We start from the raw sequence: 20,255 nt of genomic DNA on the forward strand, positions 1-20,255 counted from the left end.
CTATTAGTGAGGTACGCTTGATGACAACACATAAATCAGCCAAGGAGAAAGTAGCTTCTTACCCTTCCCGTCCGTCGCCCCCACAATATTAAACCGCGTCGGTGCCAGTCTGTTTACTTCTCCCCGACGCGTGCCATCCCTTCACAATCGACGCCTAACCTGATGGAATCTAACAACATCATGCTCCCTTCCCCACCCTCTGCCTTTGCCCTTCTCCGGCCACCGCGAAATTTGGCGAGTCAATTTGAGCTGACGACGCAGGTGGCTTTACCTGACTACCCTACCGTTGCAGATCTTCCGCGAGCAATATGGAGGAACAAAGGATATGTTTTTGAAGAGTCCTTATCCCGGAAGGGTTCGAAGGGCCGGAAGAGCTGGATCAAGCGCCATGGATTCTTTCTCGTTGAGATTGACACTAACGACATTCCGTTGAGTCCTTACTGGGCCTGTCGTTTGTGCGACGCGAAGGGCCAGCCCGAGTTCTTCGCCGCTGCTGCTACGAGTTCAGCAGCTGACCACCTCCGCAAGTATGAGAATACGACGTCGCGAGCTTGAGCATTGTTAACCACATATAGGTCTCACAGGATCTTCGAGAGCAGTCAAGGTGCCGATACAGACCCGTCAACCGAGGAATCTGACCGGCCCAAGCGACGGCGCTTGCAGTACAGCACCGTGCCGCGTGCCAGGGTCAAGGTGATCCGAGAACTGAGCCTGGGACTTCTGATCAACACCAATGCTCCCTTTTCTTTCTTTAGCGATGCGTTCTTTCAACAACTCGCCTGGCGACTTGACCCTCACCTATCTGACCAGATATCATGGGGCCGGCAATCGATGAGCCGTCTGCTGGATGACACGTACAGGTGCAAGAAGGATGAGGTCAAGCAGGAGCTCTCATATGCCCTTAGCAAAATTCATCTGGGGTTCGACCTATGGACCTCACCCAATCGGCACGCTGTCATGGCGGTTACAGCTCATTTTCTTGACCGCGTCTACTAGCACTTCGACGCCAGCTCGGGTGTCACAGCGGGGAAAATCTTGCTGTGACGCTTGGGCGAGTTGTGCGTGAATGGAAGATAGAGGATCGAGTCGGAACAGTGATCTCAGACAACGTATCTTCGAACGACAACTGCCTTCTGAACTTCTACGGAGATCTTGACGCAGAAATGGGCCCGGCGGATATTCGGGCGAGACGTATGCGCTGCTATGGACATATCTTGAACCTGGTTGCTCGTGCGTTCCTCTACGGCGAAGATTTCGAGGCTTTCGAGGCCGAATCGCAGGTCTTTGACCTCCTCGGCCGGCACGAAGATGACCTGCGCCATTGGAGAAAGAAAGGGCCGGTGGGAAAACTCCACAATGTTGTCAAGTTCATCAGGTCGTCCCCTCAGAGGTGTGAGCTCTTTAAGAGGATCTCGCGCGAGAACGATGAAGCACAAGAATATCTCTTGGCGAGTGAGTCGACGGCGGAGCTCGAGGTCGTCATGAACAATGACACGAGATGGAACTCCACTTACCTTATGATCTCGAGCGCTCGTCAAGCAGGGAGACATTAGGGCATTCTTAGTTCATCCAGAAGTGGAGAAATGGCTACCCGAGGCCGACATGTTAAAAGGGGAATGACTGGAGGCTCTTGGCAGAAATCAAGCATATCCTTGAGCCGTTCCATCTGCAGACTATGAGAACGCAGGGGTGGGGTAGCGAGGGAGGTAATGGACGACTTTGGGAGGTGATGACAGGCATGGAATACTTGCTGGAACACCTGGAAGATCGGAAGCTGTTCTATCAGGCTGCCCCAGACGAGGCAGCAGGAGAGAACACCGATTCGCAGGTCGAACTACGCCGAGGGCGACCAGACCGAAATCGGCAGCTTCCTGCTCGATTAAGGGATTGCGAGATGGATCTGTATCCACGAAAGTCAATGGAAAGCTCCTTGCCAGGTCGCGGCTCGGGACAATGTGATGGTGGATCGGGCAAGCGATCGGGATCATTGGGAACTGACGACATGGGAAAGGACCACCGACGCTATCTGAGACTCTCAATCATCACTGCCGGGCAGAAACTCAACGAGTACTACACCAAGCTTGGAGAGTCGCCGTTGTTCGCCGCATCCATTATCCTCCATCCGTCGCTCGGCATGAGCTATCTAGAGGTGAACTGGGCGTCGGAGGAGCAGCTCGTGTGGGTAAGGGATGCTAAAATCGGACTCTCTGACTACCTCGACCGCTGGTACCGTTGCGACGGGCCGGTGGATGAGCAGCAAAAGGCAACTGTGGAGACAGCGGCACCCCCAAGCGTGCCAGGGAAAACATCTAAAGGCAGTGTGTTCAAGCAGTGGGTCAAAAGCAGGACAGCGAAGGCTACGGCGATGGGTAGCGAGCTGGAGCGGTATCTGCGGCTGGAGCCGCAGGAAACCGAGGATCCAATTGAGTGGTGGATGGCTCGGCAGGGGCAGTTTCCCATGGTCAGCCAGTTGGCTCTGGATATACTTGCGATACCGGCGATGGCGACTGATTGCGAGAGGTCGTTTAGCCTGGCCAAGTTGACGTTGACGTCCCAGAGGCTTTCAATGACGATGGAAACACTAGGGAAGCTGCAATGCCTCAAGAACTGGATGAGGCATGGCGCAGTGAAGCTCGGCACGGCAGCGGGAGGGAGGGATGAACTCTAGTGGGAGATTGGAAATGGTAGTAGTATGGAGAGCACGGAAGCTGAGATTTGAAATATTTGAAATATTTGAATAAATATTTCAAACAACAAATCCAACGTTGAGGGCTATCAAATAAATCAAATATGACCCCGGATTTGATTTGTTTGATTTGAGGGCAGCGCTGCCCTGCGCGAATTACCGGTATTCCCTGTCGCCGCAAATAATTAGGAAGCGGCTTGATGGGCTCAGTTTTAAAAAAGAAGAGAAAATACTGGATGATGACCCTACGAGCAGATGATCAAATTCAACACGGCCTAGATGCCTGCTGTTTCTCCTGGAAAGACAGAAGCTAAAAATGGCCTTGGTTTGGATCATCGCTCCCACATGTGTAGCATCGGTCCACTGCCATTTACCCGGTTTCCAAAACTTTCAAGGCATGGCTTCGCCGTGGAGTGGGGGTTAGGGTCGCTGATGGGGATGATGACCTGGCACACCATGTCAGCATGAAGTCGTGGTTGGGCAGACCGGCCCGCTTAGGCCCGACCAGATGACTTGTATTATCGATTCGCCCTCAGAAAAGAACCTCCTGCTGCATTGCAGGTGGTGACCGTAACCAAGCTTCCTGTCTCGCCTCATTATGAATACCGATGAGTTGGTCAATAGATACTTAATCAAGGAAGCACGAGTTTTTAGGGACGCATATTAGCACACCGCTGAGGCTATTTTGAGCAAATCCTTGTGGTTGTACTTATACTTTAGAATAAAAATGTTATCTGAAGGAATAAGAAAAAGATCCAAGATTAAAGTTTTTATAGAGTCCCTTCTCACTATCTACTCCATACTTGCCTAGGTGCGCTGGGATGAGCTACCTAGGTATGAATATGTGCCTAAGTAGCCAAGTCGGTGATTTGGATATCTGCTTCCTTTAACTCTTGCCCTCGACATCCGGGTGAGCTGTCTCTATATCCCTAGTCTTCTCTCCCAGTGCATTCAACTGTTGCTCGGCGATCTCATCTGCAGGGATCCTGTCGGGCGTTGTATTTACCAGCATGATCATTGGGAGAAGAGCAGCACCAAGCAGGGCAAATGTCACGCAGCTAAAGGAGTTGTCAGAAAGTACCCTTTCATGAGTGTATACCAAAGGGGAGAACTTACAACCCAATAAGAGGGTCACTCTTTGTCTGAGTGTTCATACCATAGGCGATGGCTTGGCCAATAGCCTCAATGCACCTAAAGGCAGCTCCGTTGCGGACGTTTTCTGGCATGGCCGTTAGCGCTGGGAACCAGTGGCACACATGATAAACTGACCTTGAGCATTCATTGCAAACGAAGACAGAAGCCAGTACATGTATGACTGCGACAACGGACCGGTGGTCTGGATAAAGAAGTAGGGCAGGAAGGAGGAAGCGTATAGGCTGTGGTCCCAGTCGATAGCACCTGGATCATTGCGCCGAAATCTGACCTGCATGATAATCGACCAAATGTAGACGCCGATGTTGAGAATTACCACGGTATAGAGACCGACCTGGGCGCGGCGGCGTTGTGAAAGGTACTTGGCGTCGAGGATGAATCCAAGGCCGAAGCAGCCAACACTGAAGAGGTATTAGTAGGCAGTCGGCAGAGGACAAGGAAGAGCCTGGACTTGCATGCAGAAGAATGGCGAGATTAGTGATGAAAGGGCGCGGGCACGGACTGAAAAGTAGATTCCCAGATATGTGGACCAAGAGCCGCTGTCCCTTTGTTAGTTTCTGATGCCTGTCATGGGGTCGGCAGAGCTTCATGGTACCTGTAGAAGAAGGACCAGAGTGCCCAGAGAGACGAGAGCACGATGAGCCTCGAGGTCATGGTCTTTGCGATCCGCCTGACCTCCTGCTTGGTGGAGAGAGCCTCGGCGGTGACGATGTGCGTGCCATCAGATCGAATGACGCGTTCAAACGGCGTGATCATGAAGGCGAATGGCAGACTAGGACTCGATCAGCGGAGGCAAAGATTCAGGATGGAAATATACTCACGCCATGCACTCAATAATCAAGAAGGCGATGTATGTGTCGGGCGTTACTCCACCGCTGACACCTTTCTCGTGGTTCTTTGACAGGCTTGGAAAAGAATATTGTTAGCCAAAGTCATACTCACCAAACTTCAAGATACTTACTTGATTGCACCGCCAACAAGCTGGCCGAGATTCCGAGACACGATCCAGAGAGCGAGATACTTGCCACGCGCACCAGACGGTGCAAGCGTCATGATTGCACCGGCCTCAGCCACGTACCAACATCCAGTGCCAATGCCGCCGATTACACCGCTCAGAATGAGATACTAATGATTCGAGTCTTGTCAGTGCATCGGCCCTGAAGAATAAAATCAAGCTCGCTCACCCATTGGTTGCCAAACTTGCTGTTGCAGTAGTAGGCGGATCCTTGGACGGGGAAGGACATGGAACCGATAACTAGAGCCCACTTGACGCCAAGCTTGTTCACGATGGGGCCTCCCATGAAGCAGGCTAATGGCCATTGTTAGCCAAGTGAGAACTCCCTGTGCCTGGATACGTACTGCAAGCGAGCATGGCATATCTCAGAGCAGTGGCGGTGTTTGACACTTGAGGAGTCGCAAGGCCGCCGCCGCCAAGGCCTAGAACATGTTCGCATTAGCCGGTGGCACTCGAGGATGAAATTCGGTATAGATGCCACTCACCTGCAATCGCATCTGACATGGCTGGTCCGCAGAATGCCTGGATGCTCAGCAGCGTCATCTGCGTCAGACTGTGCTGCCATACTCGTTTCCACCGAGGAATGGAAATCTCTTCAGTGGTTGCCGTTCCATGGTCAGGGAGACCAGAGACTGTAGTCTTTGAGTTGGCCATTGTGGACGAGTTGTTATTGCAAGTATGTTCAGTTGTAGGTTTCAATGACAGAAGGGAGGTTGTACAAGATGTCTCTTTATACACATCCGAATACATGTACAACAACCCTGTCGAGATAACCCCTCTCGAGAGTGGAAGGTCCAGGCGAGTGGCCAGGAGGGTTATCTTGGGTGGAGCGAGCGAGTCAGAGCATGAAGGTCCAAGCGAGCAGCCAGCGGGGAAATCAACTGTTAGATTGCCCATCACGTCGTCTTGAGCCAATGGGCTTCAAGAACACGGTGATTTCTATCCTTATCCCCATGGGGTTTGGCGAGCTTCTCCCCGCAACCCCCGAGTTTGTCAGCCGACCTGCTGATCGGAGTAGATCAGGAAGAGCAAAGTCGTTGAAATCGCCTTGATAAAATCGCTTAGAGCTGGAATTGTGGGGTCTTGTTGTCGCCTTAATTGCTGGACAAGTCCCTACCAGCCTCGACCCGATCCTTGATTGCCTTTAGCTTTGCGCCCCGACACTTCGAGATTAACAGAACGACAAATGACGCCATCACGAGACACGACAAAGGTGGTGATTGTCGGTGGAGGCGGCACCATGGGCTCCTCCACGGCACTGCACCTTATACGCTCTGGATACTCGCCCTCAAATATCACCGTCCTGGATGTTTACCCGATCCCTTCAGCGCAATCGGCTGGGTTCGACTTGAATAAGATTATGAGCATTCGACTACGCAACAAGCCTGATTTGCAGCTGTCGCTTGAGGCGTTGGATATGTGGAGGAACGACCCATTGTTCAAGCCCTTCTTCCACAATGTCGGCATGGTAAGCTATTGGGCAAATCTCAAGTCGAATTCGGGTTAACGACTCGTCAGATTGACTGCTCATCATCCAAAGAGGGTATTGCGAATCTCAGAAGAAAACACCAGACTCTCATCGACGCAGGTGTTGGCCTGGACAAGGCCAACACCTGGCTTGAAAGCGAGGATGAACTTTTGGCGAAAATGCCCTGGTTCACAAAGGAGCATGTAAAGGTAAATGCCTTGAAGATTTTGAGCGATCAAGGCTGACAGACTAATACAGGGATGGAAGGGCTTGTTCACCACTGACGGCGGATGGCTCGCTGCGGCCAAGGCTATCAACGCAATCGGGCGCTTTCTCAAAAGCCAAGGCGTACAATTCGGATTTGGAGGGCAGGCTTTTGCCATCGTCGCGACTGTATTTTGCGCTTACACCGTCATAGGGCCGGTACTTTCAAGCAACCTCTCTTCGCCGCCGACGGATCGACATGTATTGGCGTTGAGACTGTCGATGGCACTCAATATTATGCTGATAGGATCATTCTGGCCGCTGGAGCGTGGACGCCGTCGCTGGTAGATGTAGAGGATCAGTGTGTGTCCAAGGTCAGTGCAGTCATATAACCCGTATCCTCTTATCAGGAGGTTTCCAACGTCGGTGTTGACTGGTCTGGCACTAGGCCTGGGTCTTGGCCCATATCCAGTTGACCCCTGAGGAGGCAGCTCAATACAAGAACATTCCCGTCGTGTACGATGGCGAGTACGGATTCGTCTTTGAGCCCAACGAGTAAGTCGCGCGGCCAAAGGCTGAAAACACATGCTAAGAATATTCCTACAGAGATGGTATCATCAAGATCTGCGATGAGTTTCCAGGATTCACCCACTTCAAGAAACATCAGCCATTTGGCGCCGCACATCCCAAGCTCATCTCGGTTCCTCGGTCTCACGCCAGCCATCCCACCGATAGCTACCCAGACGCCTCTGAGGCAAGCATTCGAAAGGCCATGGGTCGGTTCTTGCCAGATCTTCGAGACAGGAAGATCGTAGATCGTGCTATGTGTTGGTGTACAGACACTGCTGATGCCAGCCTTCTCATCTGCGAGCATCCCAAGTGGAAGAACCTGATCCTGGCGACGGGAGACAGCGGGTACGTTTACGCAGCAACTATGACTACTTTTCTAACTTTCTTCTGTAGTCACACCTTCAAACTGCTGCCCAACATTGGGAAGCATGTTGTCGAGTTACTGGAAGGTACACTGCCGCAGCAGCTTGCCGAGTCTTGGAGGTGGAGGCCCTGGGACGACGCGCTCAAGTCTCGACGTGCAGCTCCAGCCAAAGATCTTGCAGACATGCCAGGCTGGAAACATGATGCACGACTGTAAGTCTTGGGGCTGGACGAATTTTTGTGCTTGCAAGGCCACTTAGGCAGTAGACAAAAACATTCAGAGCAACGTACCTTGATTCATACTTACCCACCAGGCTGCACGATAATGTTCTCTCTCTGGTTTACTCGCTGGCGGAAAGAATAACAAAAAAAGACCGAGAAGATATCAGAACGGCTGTCAGACGGTCTAGCTGATTGCCACTTTGGCGTGATGCAAGCCACAACTCAATACCCTTTGTGCGAGAATGAAGATACGAATCCCCAAAGCCCAGCTATCTTATCGTCTCACTAGCACCAAGCACATCTCTCCCCTTTTCGGAGACTTGCTTCCGTGCTTCCTTGTCACAATCATCTGGTCCCACACCCTCGCCGCCAAGAGCTCTCGGGATTCTCCCTTAATTGCCAATACGACCGGGGTCGCCGTATTTGTGTGGCTCATTGACGACGTCTCCAATGATTTTCCGGATATCTGCGGTTGCTTGCGTTTTATGGCGGCGGTCCGTCGTCTCTTCGAAACCAGGGGAAGCCCGCAATGAGCGTAGCGATGCCAAGATGGCGAGGACTGAGATGGCGAGGCGAACCATTCTGAAAAGATACTCAGAGTGCTTTCTTCTGAGGAGGGCGTGTTGAGGCGTTGGAGTGGTTTGGGAGGGATTTGAGTGAATCCTGTACAAGTACGTTAGGTAGGAGATCGGCCGCCTTAAATACTTGTCGCCATCGAGCTCTCGAGACGCACACATGGACGCACCCTGCAGATCTCAAGCACAACTCGTCTAGATCGACTCGTATAGCATCGGCGCCACTGCGCATAGAAGCAGTACTCTGCAGTATACACGCTTCCCCTCCATTACCTATGACCTTTGTGTCTACTCATGCGGCGCTTTCCACTGCACCAAAGGTGAGGGGCCCTTCATCTGGATCCATGGTTGACCATGTTGAATGTGAAGCTAGGGAACCTCCGGACCCACTACTGCGACAACTGCGAGAAACCTTTCAAAGCCGGAATCAGGGTGGGGAATCTATCTACATCCAAATCCAAAGATCTAGAATGCAACGAATTCCAAGATGGACCAATTTCCTCCCGATTGCTTGCCTCCTGAAGGCATTTACCCAACTCGAGATGCTCTACATCAGGCTATCAACAATTGGGCCTTGCCACGAGGCTACGCCTTTGTCACAGGGAAGTCGACAACGCATAGGAACAGAAGGATCATCGTTATTTACGCCTGTGACCGCGTGCGGTAACCTTCAAGTGCCTCAAATCAACGAATTCGGAATATCACTACACGAGGCTGTGGCTGCCCTTTCTTAATTCTTGGAAAGCAGCTACCAGATGAAGCTGGTTGGGCTATCTGCCATCGCCAAGATAGCCGCTTTGCTACACACAGCCACGAGCCAAGGAGTCACCCAACTGCTCATCCTATACATCGGAAACTCAATGCTGAAGATAAAACAACAATAAGCAGTCTGACTAGTACTGGAGTCGCTCCCAAGGAGATGAGAACCTACCTACGGCAAAATTCAACAACGCTTGCAACGCAAAAGGACATTTCAAATCAGATCATGCAGAGCCGCCGAACGCCTGCCAGGGCGAGAATTCTATCCATGCGCTTTCAAATCAGCTTGACAAAGAAGGCTTTTGGAGTTGAATACCGCTTGATGCAGATAATCGGGTAGAAGCTATCCTATTTGCTCATCCTGACTCGCTTGCCTATATTCGGGCATATCCAGATCTCCTATTACTGGATTGTACATACAAAACTAACAAATATGGTATACCACTGCTTGATATTATCGGCATTGATGCTGCCAATCGGTCTTTCTGCATTGCATTTGCATTACTTAGGGGCGAGGATCAAGATGACTACCTTTGGGCTCTTGAAAGGCTTAAATCGCTCTGAGACCAGCCAAGTCAGATTTCCATCTGTTATCGTGACAGACTGTGTAAAGGCATGCATGAATGCAGTTGATATCTGCTTTCCGTCTTCAATCTCATTACCTTGCCCTTGGCATGCTAACAAGGCGGTTGTTACTAATTGTCGGCCAACATTTATTCCATCAGAGAGAACTTTACGTCGCTCTACTGATGATGCTGCCTGGAAGAGCTTCTTTGGTCATTGGCATTCGATTATCTTTTCCTCACATGAAGCAACCTTAACTTACTCCTGTAAAACCTCCAGAGCGTGATGGGAGGCGCTTGCGGTTTTGCCCCACTTACTTGGATCTTACTTGCTTCTTGGACGCTTATTTACTTGCTTGGCTGCCGAGCTTACTTGCTTACTTATTACCTACTTACTTGGTTACTTACCTGCAATTGATTTACTCATGTTGAACGCTGTTTTCGTCTCGACAACGAGTTAGATGCTTTCCTTTGCATGTTCTTAGCCGATGATGAAGGAAAAAAATAATTTCATGGGTACTGATCCACTGATTGCTTTCTTCTCTATCGTCTTATCTACATATCGCTGGATTCATTGTGGTTGAATTTTGACAAAATAAAATGCCTCTGTCGATTGCCCGCGCGAATTCCACTAAGACCCCCCAGGACTTAAATCTGGGGGAGCCCGATTCGCATGTCCTATGACTAGGGTCAGGCCTCCTCGGAGGGCTCGGCTCTAGGGCTGGGAGGGCAAAATGGAAAGATCATTCCAGCCAATAGGAATCGCTCCTTATCTCCCCGACGCTCCAAGGAACCAAGTTCCAGATAGGTGAATGACGATTTATCTCCCCAGCATCTCGGGGAGAAAAGTTCAGTTTGCCGTATTTGACATATATCATGGGCGGGCTGACCACTGCCAGAGGGCAGAACTGCTCCGCTCGGCAAGAACGCTACCAGTGCCCTTTGTGTCTCTCCATCATTCTTCTCCCTCTATCCTTCGTCCCTCACAGCAACCATGCCCGAGCTCATCGTTCCCGGCGCCATTCTCCACTACGAGACATTCGGCTCGGACGGCCCCCTTCTCCTCTTCGTACCCGGTGCCGACGGCCGGGGCAGCGTCTTCCACCCCTCTGCCCGATTTCTCGCCGCCCACTTCACTGTTGTGTGCTGGGACCGCCGCGGATACTCGCAAAGCTTTCTCGTCGGCCAGCAAGACTTCCAACACCGCCTGCAGACCGACGCCGACGATGCCCAGCGACTGATCGTGCACCTTTCTCGCAATGGGACCGCCATTGTCTTCGGAACTTCGTCCGGCGCCGTCGTTGCCCAACAGCTGCTGGCCAGTCATCCCAAGTGTGTGGCAACGCTCATTGCACACGAGCCCCCCGCCTTCTCCGTTCTTCCCCAGCAGTTCCAGATGCAGGCCCACGGACTCATCAACCACGTCTATAGCATATTTAGAGCTCATGGTCCCGATGCAGCCATGGAGGCCTTCACCTCGAGTCTGTCCGAGGGGCCTGATTCGAATATGATGCGTTACTGCATGGATGCAAAACGCGGCGACGAGATCCGCGCAAATTGCCTCTTTTGGTTTGAATTTGAGCTGAGACAGTACACCGGCGCCCCAATTGATGTTGAAGCCCTTGTCAAAGCGAAAGAGAAATTGATCCTCGTCGCGGGGGAGGATAGCGGCGATGGGCCAGGTGTGGGACCAATCAAGGCCATCGCCGGACAGACAGGCAAGGAAGTTCTGAGGATTCCTGGCGGCCACCTAGGCTATATGATTGCTCCCGAAGTGTTTGTGAAGAAACTATTGGAGTTGCTTAGCCAGTAGAAGGATACTAAGGACATGTTCCAACGAAGCAATTACGTGGTATTGTTGATGAAACCCGCCCTTCAAAAAGTTGTGCCTGATTTATGCTACACTATTGCATGACCCAATCAATGCCTTGAGAGCTGAGCCAGCTTTGCTCAAGCGAGTCTGAGGTGAAAAATTCATTGAAGTCCTCTGCCATTCCCGTCAGCCAACTTTCATCGACAGCGGAAGCAGCATCGAAGGGTATAGGACCAGCGATTTGGCCGTCGTTGGAGTCGACAGACTGATCTATAAAACCATCAGGACCTTGTGTAATTTGCGCCTAGCTTATCTTATTTTACCGCGAATCTCTTGACTTACCTTTTGTCGCAAATGTGGAAAATCGCAGGCGATATCTTCCCAGTGCTTCTATGCCCTTTGCTGCGGATTCAACGTGTGACTTGTGAAACTCGAATATTTGCAAGGCTCTCTCCCAGGACGTTTTAGCGGGGTCAAGATCCAGGTTGACTTCCAAATCGGGGCAGAGACTGGCGGCGAGAAGGGTTGATGCAGCTCCGAAAGTAACTATACACATGTAAGCTTCCGATTGTACGTAGAGCTCTGCGCCCGAAGGGTGGGAGGGGCATTACACAGCAACGTGTGCCATGCTGAAGTCTGTCTTAAGCTACCCAGGTTTCGATGGACCTCCTCGAGGACTTCATGGCAAGTCGATACGCATAAGCGATTTATTTCCCTGAGATAGGACCTTTGAAGAGAACGAGTCGTATTGTTGTTGATTGAACGTTGATTCGAAACGCTTCGTCGTGTTTCGATGAGAAGCGAGGGCCGTAGTAGTAGAAGCCGTATGTACAAAACCCTATCCATAGTGAGAGCTGCTCCACTACGGCTCAGGTTATATTATACCTCGATTTCAAAATCATGGCTTGCATATGGAAGCAACTTGCAGATTCATCTTCAACAGCTCCCATGTCACGGTCAGCCTTAAGATGACCAGGCAAACCCTCGACAAATTGGTCTAATTCCGAGCATAACCTAGGAACATCGCTCAGATACTGAGAAGGTGTGACTGTTCCATCCTGGGCTAGGTTTTGGTACCCATGCGAGTAGAATATGCGCAGAATCTCGTCCAGAACGTCGAATAGCTTCATGTTGTATATGAAGAAGGCTATGCGAGATGGAGAGTTCTCAGGTTGACGGCCTTCGTCGAATTCTGATAGGTATTCGTCATCAATAGGCTCAGGCAATGGAATAGCATGCGGCCTGCAATGAAGGACGGGCCGACCAAAAGTCGTAGCTGAGAGCCTGAAAACAGTCAGTGGATTATGAAGGTCCATGGATGCCATGGAAGGTACCGATCCAAAGCAACACAGTTGTGCCAAACTCTGCGCCTCATTTCTCGTTTTAGTTGGTTTTTAGACGAGGCGGTCTGCTCCAAGTGCAAGCCGAGGCCCTGCGCCACTCTCAGAGCAACACCAACCATGTTCCAACAACGATCGGCATATGTCGTGTAATGCAGATAGATCGCTCGTAGAAGAAGCAGTTGCACTATTTGTAATGATGAGAAATCAAGGGTCTCGATAGAAATCAGCCGATGAGATTGTCTGTAAAATGAATCGGCAAACTGGTTTCTCTGCACTGAAGGAATTTGTTCGCTGCGTTGGCATCCAAGGGCCAAGACCATGTTGAGTGTCGCGTGAAAGACGACGTCATCATTCGTTTGCTTGTAATGGTAAGCTGAAGGCATGACTTGCTGCCATAAATGGTCGTACATGGTAGCAAAGGACGGTCGGTGTAATATAGGGAAGACTGGGTGTATAAAATCCCAGAAACAACGAAAAAGCGCGTCTGCAAATTGACGCTCCGGAAGTGAGACAGGATCCACACCATGAGCGAGGCTAGGCGACTGGACTACAGTGAAGCCTAGGAGGTCTGGCATGGTTCTTTCCTTGGGGCAAGTTGTTGACTGGGAAGGTTGTGCCGTGTCCATCTCAGGGTCTTGTAGTTGGATTACCTCCTGAAGGAAGGAAATGTTCGAGGATGGGCCGTATACAATCCCCTCCTCCGCGTGATGCGATTGATACATCACGCTTTGCTCCAAAGGAACTGGAATTGCGGCTACAGCTCAGGTCAGCCTCGTCGAGACATTGGCCAAATACAGGAACTAAATACTGCCAGACGCTAGGGAGGCACCAGCGACATTCTGGCGCAGGTTCGGATCCCCTCGGACTTTTACTTCTAAGCTTTGAAGTCGGCTGTTGACGTCGGAAAGAGTTCTGCGAGAGGTCAGGAAGGGGCCATCCAAACAGCAGAGACTCACAGGGTTTTTGAGCTTGAGGCTCTCTCCTGGTAGGCGCACTGGTCTCCCAATGCTTTCATGCTGCACGAAGTACAGACTGGCCGGCGCCCATCGCAGCCAGTCTTGCGAGCACGGCAGGGATTGCACGCTAGTTGAGTCCTTCGTCGCCGACGCGGCGGTAATGCCTTTTGGGTGGACATTGTAGAAAAACGTACCAGGCTGGGTTATTACCAACTTTGGTATTGGCTTTCCTTGTGTTGGTAATCACACCCGGGAGCGGGCACAGGCAAAGGGTCTTTCAATTTATGGAGTGACTGGGTTATTAAAGCGCCGTCTCCGGCCCTACGTTGACCGTTGTGAATCATCCGGCACGTGACACATGCGTGCGGTCGCACATTACTACATGGGGGAAGAACCACATACGAAAATGACTGGAGCTAGTAGTAGTAGTATTTTTATTACGCCCGGGAGAACGGATCTCATAGGGCCAGTGGCTACGCTGAGCTGTCTTCGCTTCTCCGCTATTCCTCCAGACCACCCAAAAGAGCCCCACTCTTCCTTCCAGCTCGTCTCTTTTCCAGCCCCGCTTGCTTGACTCTGCTTGACAGGCCTGCTCGAAGGCCGATTTCTCCAAGTGTTCAGCATCCTATCCCCAGCAGCTGAAGCATGGTCTGTCAACATGAGGCTGTTTAATGTTAGTAGTCAGCTGTAGTGTTGGTGTTTAGTATGTTCTGTTTCCCTTTTTCACCTCAGTCTTCCCGTCGCCATTGCAAACTTTACCGCCGCTCGCACCGCCTTCAGGTTAGGTGTCCATTTCGGTCCGTCCGACCCTGACTTTCCACCAAGGAAGTAGGAAAGGTTTCCCATCATGCTTTGTCCAGCTTGTCGCATGACTTCACGCTCCGTCTCCCATCTCGTGCATCGGAACAGAAAGTGTTCCATCGTCTCTGGTGCTCGTCCGCACTCACACATGTCCGATTCGGCGGTTCCTATCTTGCACAGGTAGCTGTTGATCCTCGCCATTCCCGTGCGGAGCTGCGAGAGCACGTCAGCTTCCCGTCTCTTTAGGCCGTCATATAGCGCTTTCGTATGTTCGCCTGGTAGGGCTCGATCGATCCGCTTGGAGTAGCCGCCTACTTTGTCGGGGAGTGCCCGCTGCCGCCGCAATTGCGACGTCGCCAGCCTGGTCCGTGTCGACCGAGCCTGGTACGGCGGCGACTCTGGGGTGCATCCTGCTTTGGTCGCTTTCTTGGCTTGTCTCTTCGCCTTGCGGCCCATGGCGAAACCGTCGTTTCGGGACGGAGCCCAGATCATCTTGACCCTGTTGTTTCCTCTCGCCAGTCGTTCGATGTGTTCGTAGATCTGTCGGATGGTGGTCTGGCCAGATTGCTGTCGCGGTCGTGCGATCGCTTTCAGTGACGACTGGCAGCTTGATATCACGGTGAGCTCTCGACATTGCAGTCCGTCAGGCATGCATCGTAACGCCATCGCTATTGCCTCCAGTTCGGCCGTGTACGGGTTCTGGTCGTCTCGCGACCCGAGGGTGACCGAGTACCTGGCCACCATCCTACCAACTTGACCAGTTGACTCTTGCGTGACGAGGCCTCCCATAGCTACAAGCCCTTCTCTGTCAGAGGCACTGGTCGCGATGACGATATCTTTGGCATCGTTAGCTGCTGCTATCGCCGCCTCACGGTCGGCCTCGCATACCAGTGACACTCGGCTGTGCCACGGCGGTACTGCATAGGCTTGGATCGTTTCCATTCGCTCGATTCCGCTCTTCTCAAATGCAAGTGCCAACCTCTTGAGCGGTGACAAGTATCTCCGGCTCACTGATACTTTAAGCGTTGCGAGCGGATGCGTCTTTGGCAACGTCCGGACGTTGATGTACAGCTTCATGCCGGCTTGGGCGTGTCGTCCGTCTACTGTCTGGATACCGGCCTCCGCTTCCGCGACCGCCCGCGACACTGTCCGAAAGGCTCCCGTGATGGCCTGTGCTCCCATCTTCTGAGCCCTGTTGAGCCAGGTCAGTTCCTTCTCGCCACGTGCGTGCGACCAGACGACCGAGGCGTAGTCCATGGCCGGCGCCACAGCCGTGATGAAGAGCTGCCTAGCCGTGCGTGGGGACAGCATCTTGAGTCTCCTCAGGCACATGGCTACCGAGAGGCCTTTGGTGGCCGCCTCGGCCATGTGTTTCTTGAACCTGAGCTTCGCGTCCATGACCACTCCCAGGATCTTGGCCTCCTGCTTCGGCTTGATCTCCTTCCCTTTGACCATGAACGGCGTGCAGCTGGTACGCTCGGCCACGCGTGTGAAGTGGACGATGGTCGTCTTGTCACATTCAAATGTCGCCCCGCTGCGCTTCTCCCATTCCAGTGCGCGGTCAATAATGGCCTGTATTCCGTCTCTGTTCGCTTCCGCCGTCGGGCCTGTGACCCAGGCTGAGTAGTCGTCGACGAATGCGATCGAGCCTCCCTTTGCGTCTATCTTGCTCTGAACCAGGTCTGCGTTGAAGAAGAGAAAGAGCACGGGCGACAGTGGCGATCCTTGCGGAAGGCCAGCCTGTGGTAGCTCCCGTAGCGCAGAGGTGTAGCCGTTTACCGTGATGGTGGCCGTGCGACTCGAGCAGAATGCGTCTATCCATCTCACCAGCCCCTTGGGGATGCCCCGTGCTTCCAATCTTTGCAACAGTCTGTCCTTGAACACCCCGTTATAGGCCCCCTTGACGTCGAAGCTGACCAGGCTGACCACTTTGCGGTTCCGCCATGCTTTGTAGACCTGTTCCTGGAAGAGCAGCAGCGCCTGCTCTGCCGACCGCCGCTTTCTCGCACCGAAGTGGTTGGTAGGCAGGAGTCCGTATGTTTCGACGGCGTGTGAGATGCGATCCGCCACTACTGCTTCGAGGATCTTGCCTAGCGTCGACAATAGCGAGATCGGCCTCCACGCTTTTGCAATTCTGTAGTCAGCCTTGCCCGGCTTCTTGAGCGGAATGATCTTGGCAGTCCGCCACTGGTCCGGCAGTCGTCCTTCACCCAGTGATGTATGGAACAGATGTAGTACCCGCTCCTTCACCACCGGCCACAGCTGCTTCCACACCATCGCCGGCAATCCGTCCTCTCCGGGTGCCTTCCAAGCCTTGGCCTCCATGACTTTCTCCTCCACCTCCCCCATCGTCAGGTTCGGCATGGCCACTTCTCTGCGATGCGGCCGTGGGCCTTCATCTTCTATGTCGGTCGGTAGTGGTGGGAAGAACGCGTTGAGCAGTTCCTCCGCCTGTTCAGCCTTGTCTTGTGTTGTTGCTCCGTTTGTTCTTTTCAGCGGAGGCACTTTGTCGCCGTTTGTTTCGTCTCCAGGCTTCAGGTACTTGGCAGCTTGCCAGATGTTGGTCCCGTCGGCGAGGAAGTCTTCCCAGTGTGCCTTCTTCTGCCTTCGGATGGCGTCGTGGTACTCCTTGGCTGCTTCTTTGGCTCGGGTTTCCAAATTGTCGATTCGCTGACCAGCCCGACGCCGGGTCCTCGCTAGGTTCCTCCAAAACGTGTAACTTCTTCGGAGCCTTGTGAGATCTGTCGTCCACCATCGCTTCGCGTACGGCGATGGCTTTGCTCTTGGGACAAGTTCGTGGATCGTGTCTAGGACCACGTCCATCAACCTGTCAGTCTGTTCTTGAACTCCACCGCCCCACGGGAGTGGTGCCAGCTTGTCTTGCACTTTCGCCCTGATCGCGTTCCATGGTGCGTTCTTGAACAGCAGCCTCGAGCCCGCCATCCTCTCTGGTGTCGTGAGATCAAATTCCGTCTCGATGGCCCTGTGGTCTGATCCATGTTCAGTCGGATGGATCCCGCAGTGAACCATCTCGTCTGCCAGTTCAGCTGATGCGAGCATCAGGTCGATCGTACTCTCCCCACCGGGTCCTTCCCACGTCTTCGTCCCCCGCGGGAGGAGACTGAGTAGGCCGTGCTCGTCCATGAGGTCGATGATCGGGCTCGCTTCGCCTTGCCTCCTGCCTGTCACCTCATCGCCTCCCCAGAGCTGGTCGTGGCGGTTGAAGTCACCGGCCAGGATGACGTCCGTTCTTTTCCCCGTGCTGTTGCGAAAACTTGTGATTGTCGTGTGCAACTGTCTCATGGTAGTGTGCAGAGCGTCTTCATCTTTTCCTGCCACGTACACTGACACCACCAAGACTTCTCGGTCGGGCCATCTAAGTATCGCCCCGGTCAGGTCAGCCGAAGGGATGGGCACCTGCTCAGTTTCTAGATCGCTGCGTATCCAGAGCATACTCCGGATCGGCCACTGCGTCTCGTGTCTCTTTGATGGTACGAATCTCGTCCAGTTCCTGTGGTGGTTCGGTGTCGTCATCAGCGTCCCATCGATGTTCAGCGCGTATGGCTCGGCCACCGCCAGTACTGCATAGTCCTGCAAGTCCCTATCGTTCATCATGCTCAGCTGCACCACATCTCTCTTCCGCACGTTGAGCTGTAGGATCTGGAGGTTAGTGGCCATCGGTCATATGCAGTTGTCGCATCCGACAGTTTCGGCTGAGCGACTCGTGTGGCCCTCCACAGAGAATGCACTTTGGCTCGACCGCCTGGCAGTCTCGGTGTCGATGGCCCGTCTCCGCGCACTTGCCGCATCGTTGCGCCTTGCTGCATGCGAAAGCTTTATGGCCAATCTCCCAGCAGTTGTAGCACTGAGCCGGGCCTTGACGCCGCTCAAAGACGTTGGTGCTGGCCGACTCTCCCGCAAGGTGGAAATACCTCTCTTCAAGCAGCCGTCGCGCATCGCTCGCTTTAGTGACGTAGATCACCATCGAGCCGTACATCTTACCATTTACCTTGTCGCTGAGCCAGTGCATCTTGGCGATCGTCACCTCGTTTTCCTTCCCTAGTGCCTCCGCCGCACCTGGCAGCACATTACCGGACGAGTCCAGCACCGCAGTCCTGTTTGCGTCGTCGACCTTGACCGGGTATAGCTGGTCTCTGAGCACTCTGGCGCCCTTGACCACCGACTTCTCCGCCGCCTCTCTGATAAGCTGCATCTCTGCTTCGTTTCGGCACACCACCTTGATGCGGTCTGCGTTCCTCGCGTCTTTCACCACGGCTGCGCACCGCCAGCTCTGTTGGCCTTCCCTGGCCCGCACCTTCTCTTCGATCGCTTGACGAACTTCTCCAACTTGCGCCTTGCCTCTGTCCTCTTCGCTGACCCGCGAGGTATCGATGGTGCAGAACAAGGTATCCGTGAATGAGGATGGGGTCGTGCGCATGGACGATAGTGTGCGGATATTGCTTGGCTGGCTCGTAGGCGGGGTGCGGGCTACGTCTGCATACGATGGCTGTGGGCTCGTCTGAGCACTGCTGGAGATGCTGTCGGCCATCGTGTTTAGCTGTTCCTTCACCTGTTTCATTTCTTCTTTCACTTGTTTCAACTCCTCTGCCGTCTGGGGTTGTGTTCTCCCTAGCTCTTTCATAACTTGCTCTCGCATCTGCTCAAGGTCTCTTGCAGCCTGTTCACGCATGGCTTTGAGCTGCCTGGTGGCTTGTTCGTGCGAGCGTCTGAGCTCGTCCGCCTTCTTCAATTCCTCGGCTGCCTGGGCCTTGATCGTCTGGATTTCCTGCTGGAGTTGGCGTATCATCTCCAGCTGCTCGCTCATCATCCGCGTTGCCGTTCGCTGGTTCTCCATCAACGCGTCCCAGAGCCTCTCTAGCATCTTCCTCTGCTCACTCATCAAATGGGCCGACGTCTCCTGGAGCATCGCTCGGAACATGATCTGCATGGGCGACGCGTGGTTGCCCGTCGCGCCTTCCGTCGTCTGCGATTCTCTGGCCCCGTCGGCCAATCCAGTCTCGCCTTCATTTTCACCATCCCGCGGCTGTTGTGACCCGTTCCTCTTCACTGTATCACTCCTCTTCTCAATCGCCTGTAGCCTTTCCTGTAGTTTTGCAGTCGGCTTCACAGGTCTTGAGGACCGACGCGCCACGGTGATTGAATCTCCACCTCGCACCAGGATCTCGTCGGCAGTCGCGTCCATTTCGCGGCACCGCGCCCACGGTCGCACCGGCCTCTACGTCCCTCAAAAGGATTGTAAAGATTGTAAAGATTGTAAAGATTGTCTCGAACCTAGTGGTCGTCGCTCCTCGCGTCAGCAAAGGAACAGCACCAATGTTGCAGGTCCTGATACTACTACTCTACGCGATGGTAGCCCCCGCGCAGTCAAGGAGATAAATTTTTTTTAGATTTTTTAAAAATTTACTTACTCAGCTATATCATAAACCTTATTCACACTGTTTTTTTTAAGACTTTTATTTTTTAAAAATTATATTAATTTTTTTAAAAATCGCAAAAAAATACCTACTTATGACTTTCTTAGTTAAATACTTAAAAATACTTTTTTTAAGCTCCTAGCTATTTTATAGCTAGTTTTAGAAAATTTAAAGTTTAGCCTTTTAAGTGCATAGTATAAGTGTTGCACTCACTTGTCTGTTGTCTCAGACACACGTGTTCGTATAATGATGGGGATAGATGGTCAGAAGATGGAGGAGGAGTGAGAATGATTGGTGTAGGATGGTGGTCATGTCTGTGACTGATCTGTA

General features: G+C 52.6%; 5 protein-coding genes across 5 annotated transcripts; 3 read left to right on the plus strand and 2 right to left on the minus strand.

Moving 5' to 3' along the window:
- Positions 1 to 180: 180 nt before the first annotated feature.
- MRS44_018819 (uncharacterized protein) lies at positions 181 to 2,668 on the plus strand (the record flags this gene model as incomplete). Its single annotated transcript, XM_065615326.1, has 4 exons — positions 181 to 527; positions 585 to 963; positions 1,011 to 1,452; positions 1,638 to 2,668. 4 exons carry the CDS (start codon positions 181 to 183, stop codon positions 2,666 to 2,668), a joined length of 2,199 nt encoding a protein of 732 aa, XP_065471398.1.
- A 904-nt stretch (positions 2,669 to 3,572) lies between these two features.
- On the minus strand, positions 3,573 to 5,507 carry MRS44_018820 (uncharacterized protein; the record flags this gene model as incomplete). The annotated part of the gene is made up of 9 exons (XM_065615327.1): positions 3,573 to 3,744; positions 3,803 to 3,905; positions 3,956 to 4,239; positions 4,434 to 4,610; positions 4,660 to 4,743; positions 4,800 to 4,963; positions 5,023 to 5,147; positions 5,198 to 5,275; positions 5,339 to 5,507. The coding sequence occupies 9 exons, from the start codon at positions 5,505 to 5,507 to the stop codon at positions 3,573 to 3,575; spliced, it is 1,356 nt and encodes a 451-aa protein (XP_065471399.1).
- A 299-nt stretch (positions 5,508 to 5,806) lies between these two features.
- On the plus strand, positions 5,807 to 7,675 carry MRS44_018821 (uncharacterized protein; the record flags this gene model as incomplete). Its single annotated transcript, XM_065615328.1, has 8 exons — positions 5,807 to 5,867; positions 6,032 to 6,321; positions 6,372 to 6,530; positions 6,580 to 6,744; positions 6,801 to 6,899; positions 6,974 to 7,080; positions 7,132 to 7,440; positions 7,489 to 7,675. The coding sequence occupies 8 exons, from the start codon at positions 5,807 to 5,809 to the stop codon at positions 7,673 to 7,675; spliced, it is 1,377 nt and encodes a 458-aa protein (XP_065471400.1).
- Positions 7,676 to 10,571: 2,896 nt separating this feature from the next.
- Positions 10,572 to 11,390, plus strand: MRS44_018822 (uncharacterized protein; the record flags this gene model as incomplete). Its single annotated transcript, XM_065615329.1, has 1 exon — positions 10,572 to 11,390. One exon carries the CDS (start codon positions 10,572 to 10,574, stop codon positions 11,388 to 11,390), a length of 819 nt encoding a protein of 272 aa, XP_065471401.1.
- A 91-nt stretch (positions 11,391 to 11,481) lies between these two features.
- Positions 11,482 to 19,693, minus strand: MRS44_018823 (uncharacterized protein; the record flags this gene model as incomplete). Its single annotated transcript, XM_065615330.1, has 12 exons — positions 11,482 to 11,660; positions 11,733 to 11,936; positions 12,118 to 12,252; positions 12,313 to 12,674; positions 12,725 to 13,487; positions 13,542 to 13,645; positions 13,690 to 13,749; positions 14,092 to 14,099; positions 14,143 to 14,353; positions 14,417 to 17,764; positions 17,946 to 18,071; positions 18,291 to 19,693. The coding sequence occupies 12 exons, from the start codon at positions 19,691 to 19,693 to the stop codon at positions 11,482 to 11,484; spliced, it is 6,903 nt and encodes a 2,300-aa protein (XP_065471402.1).
- Positions 19,694 to 20,255: the final 562 nt, after the last annotated feature.

This window comes from Fusarium solani (assembly GCF_023522795.1).
Source record: "Fusarium solani strain SB1 chromosome Unknown bctg00000017, whole genome shotgun sequence".
Lineage (NCBI taxonomy): Eukaryota > Fungi > Ascomycota > Sordariomycetes > Hypocreales > Nectriaceae > Fusarium > Fusarium solani.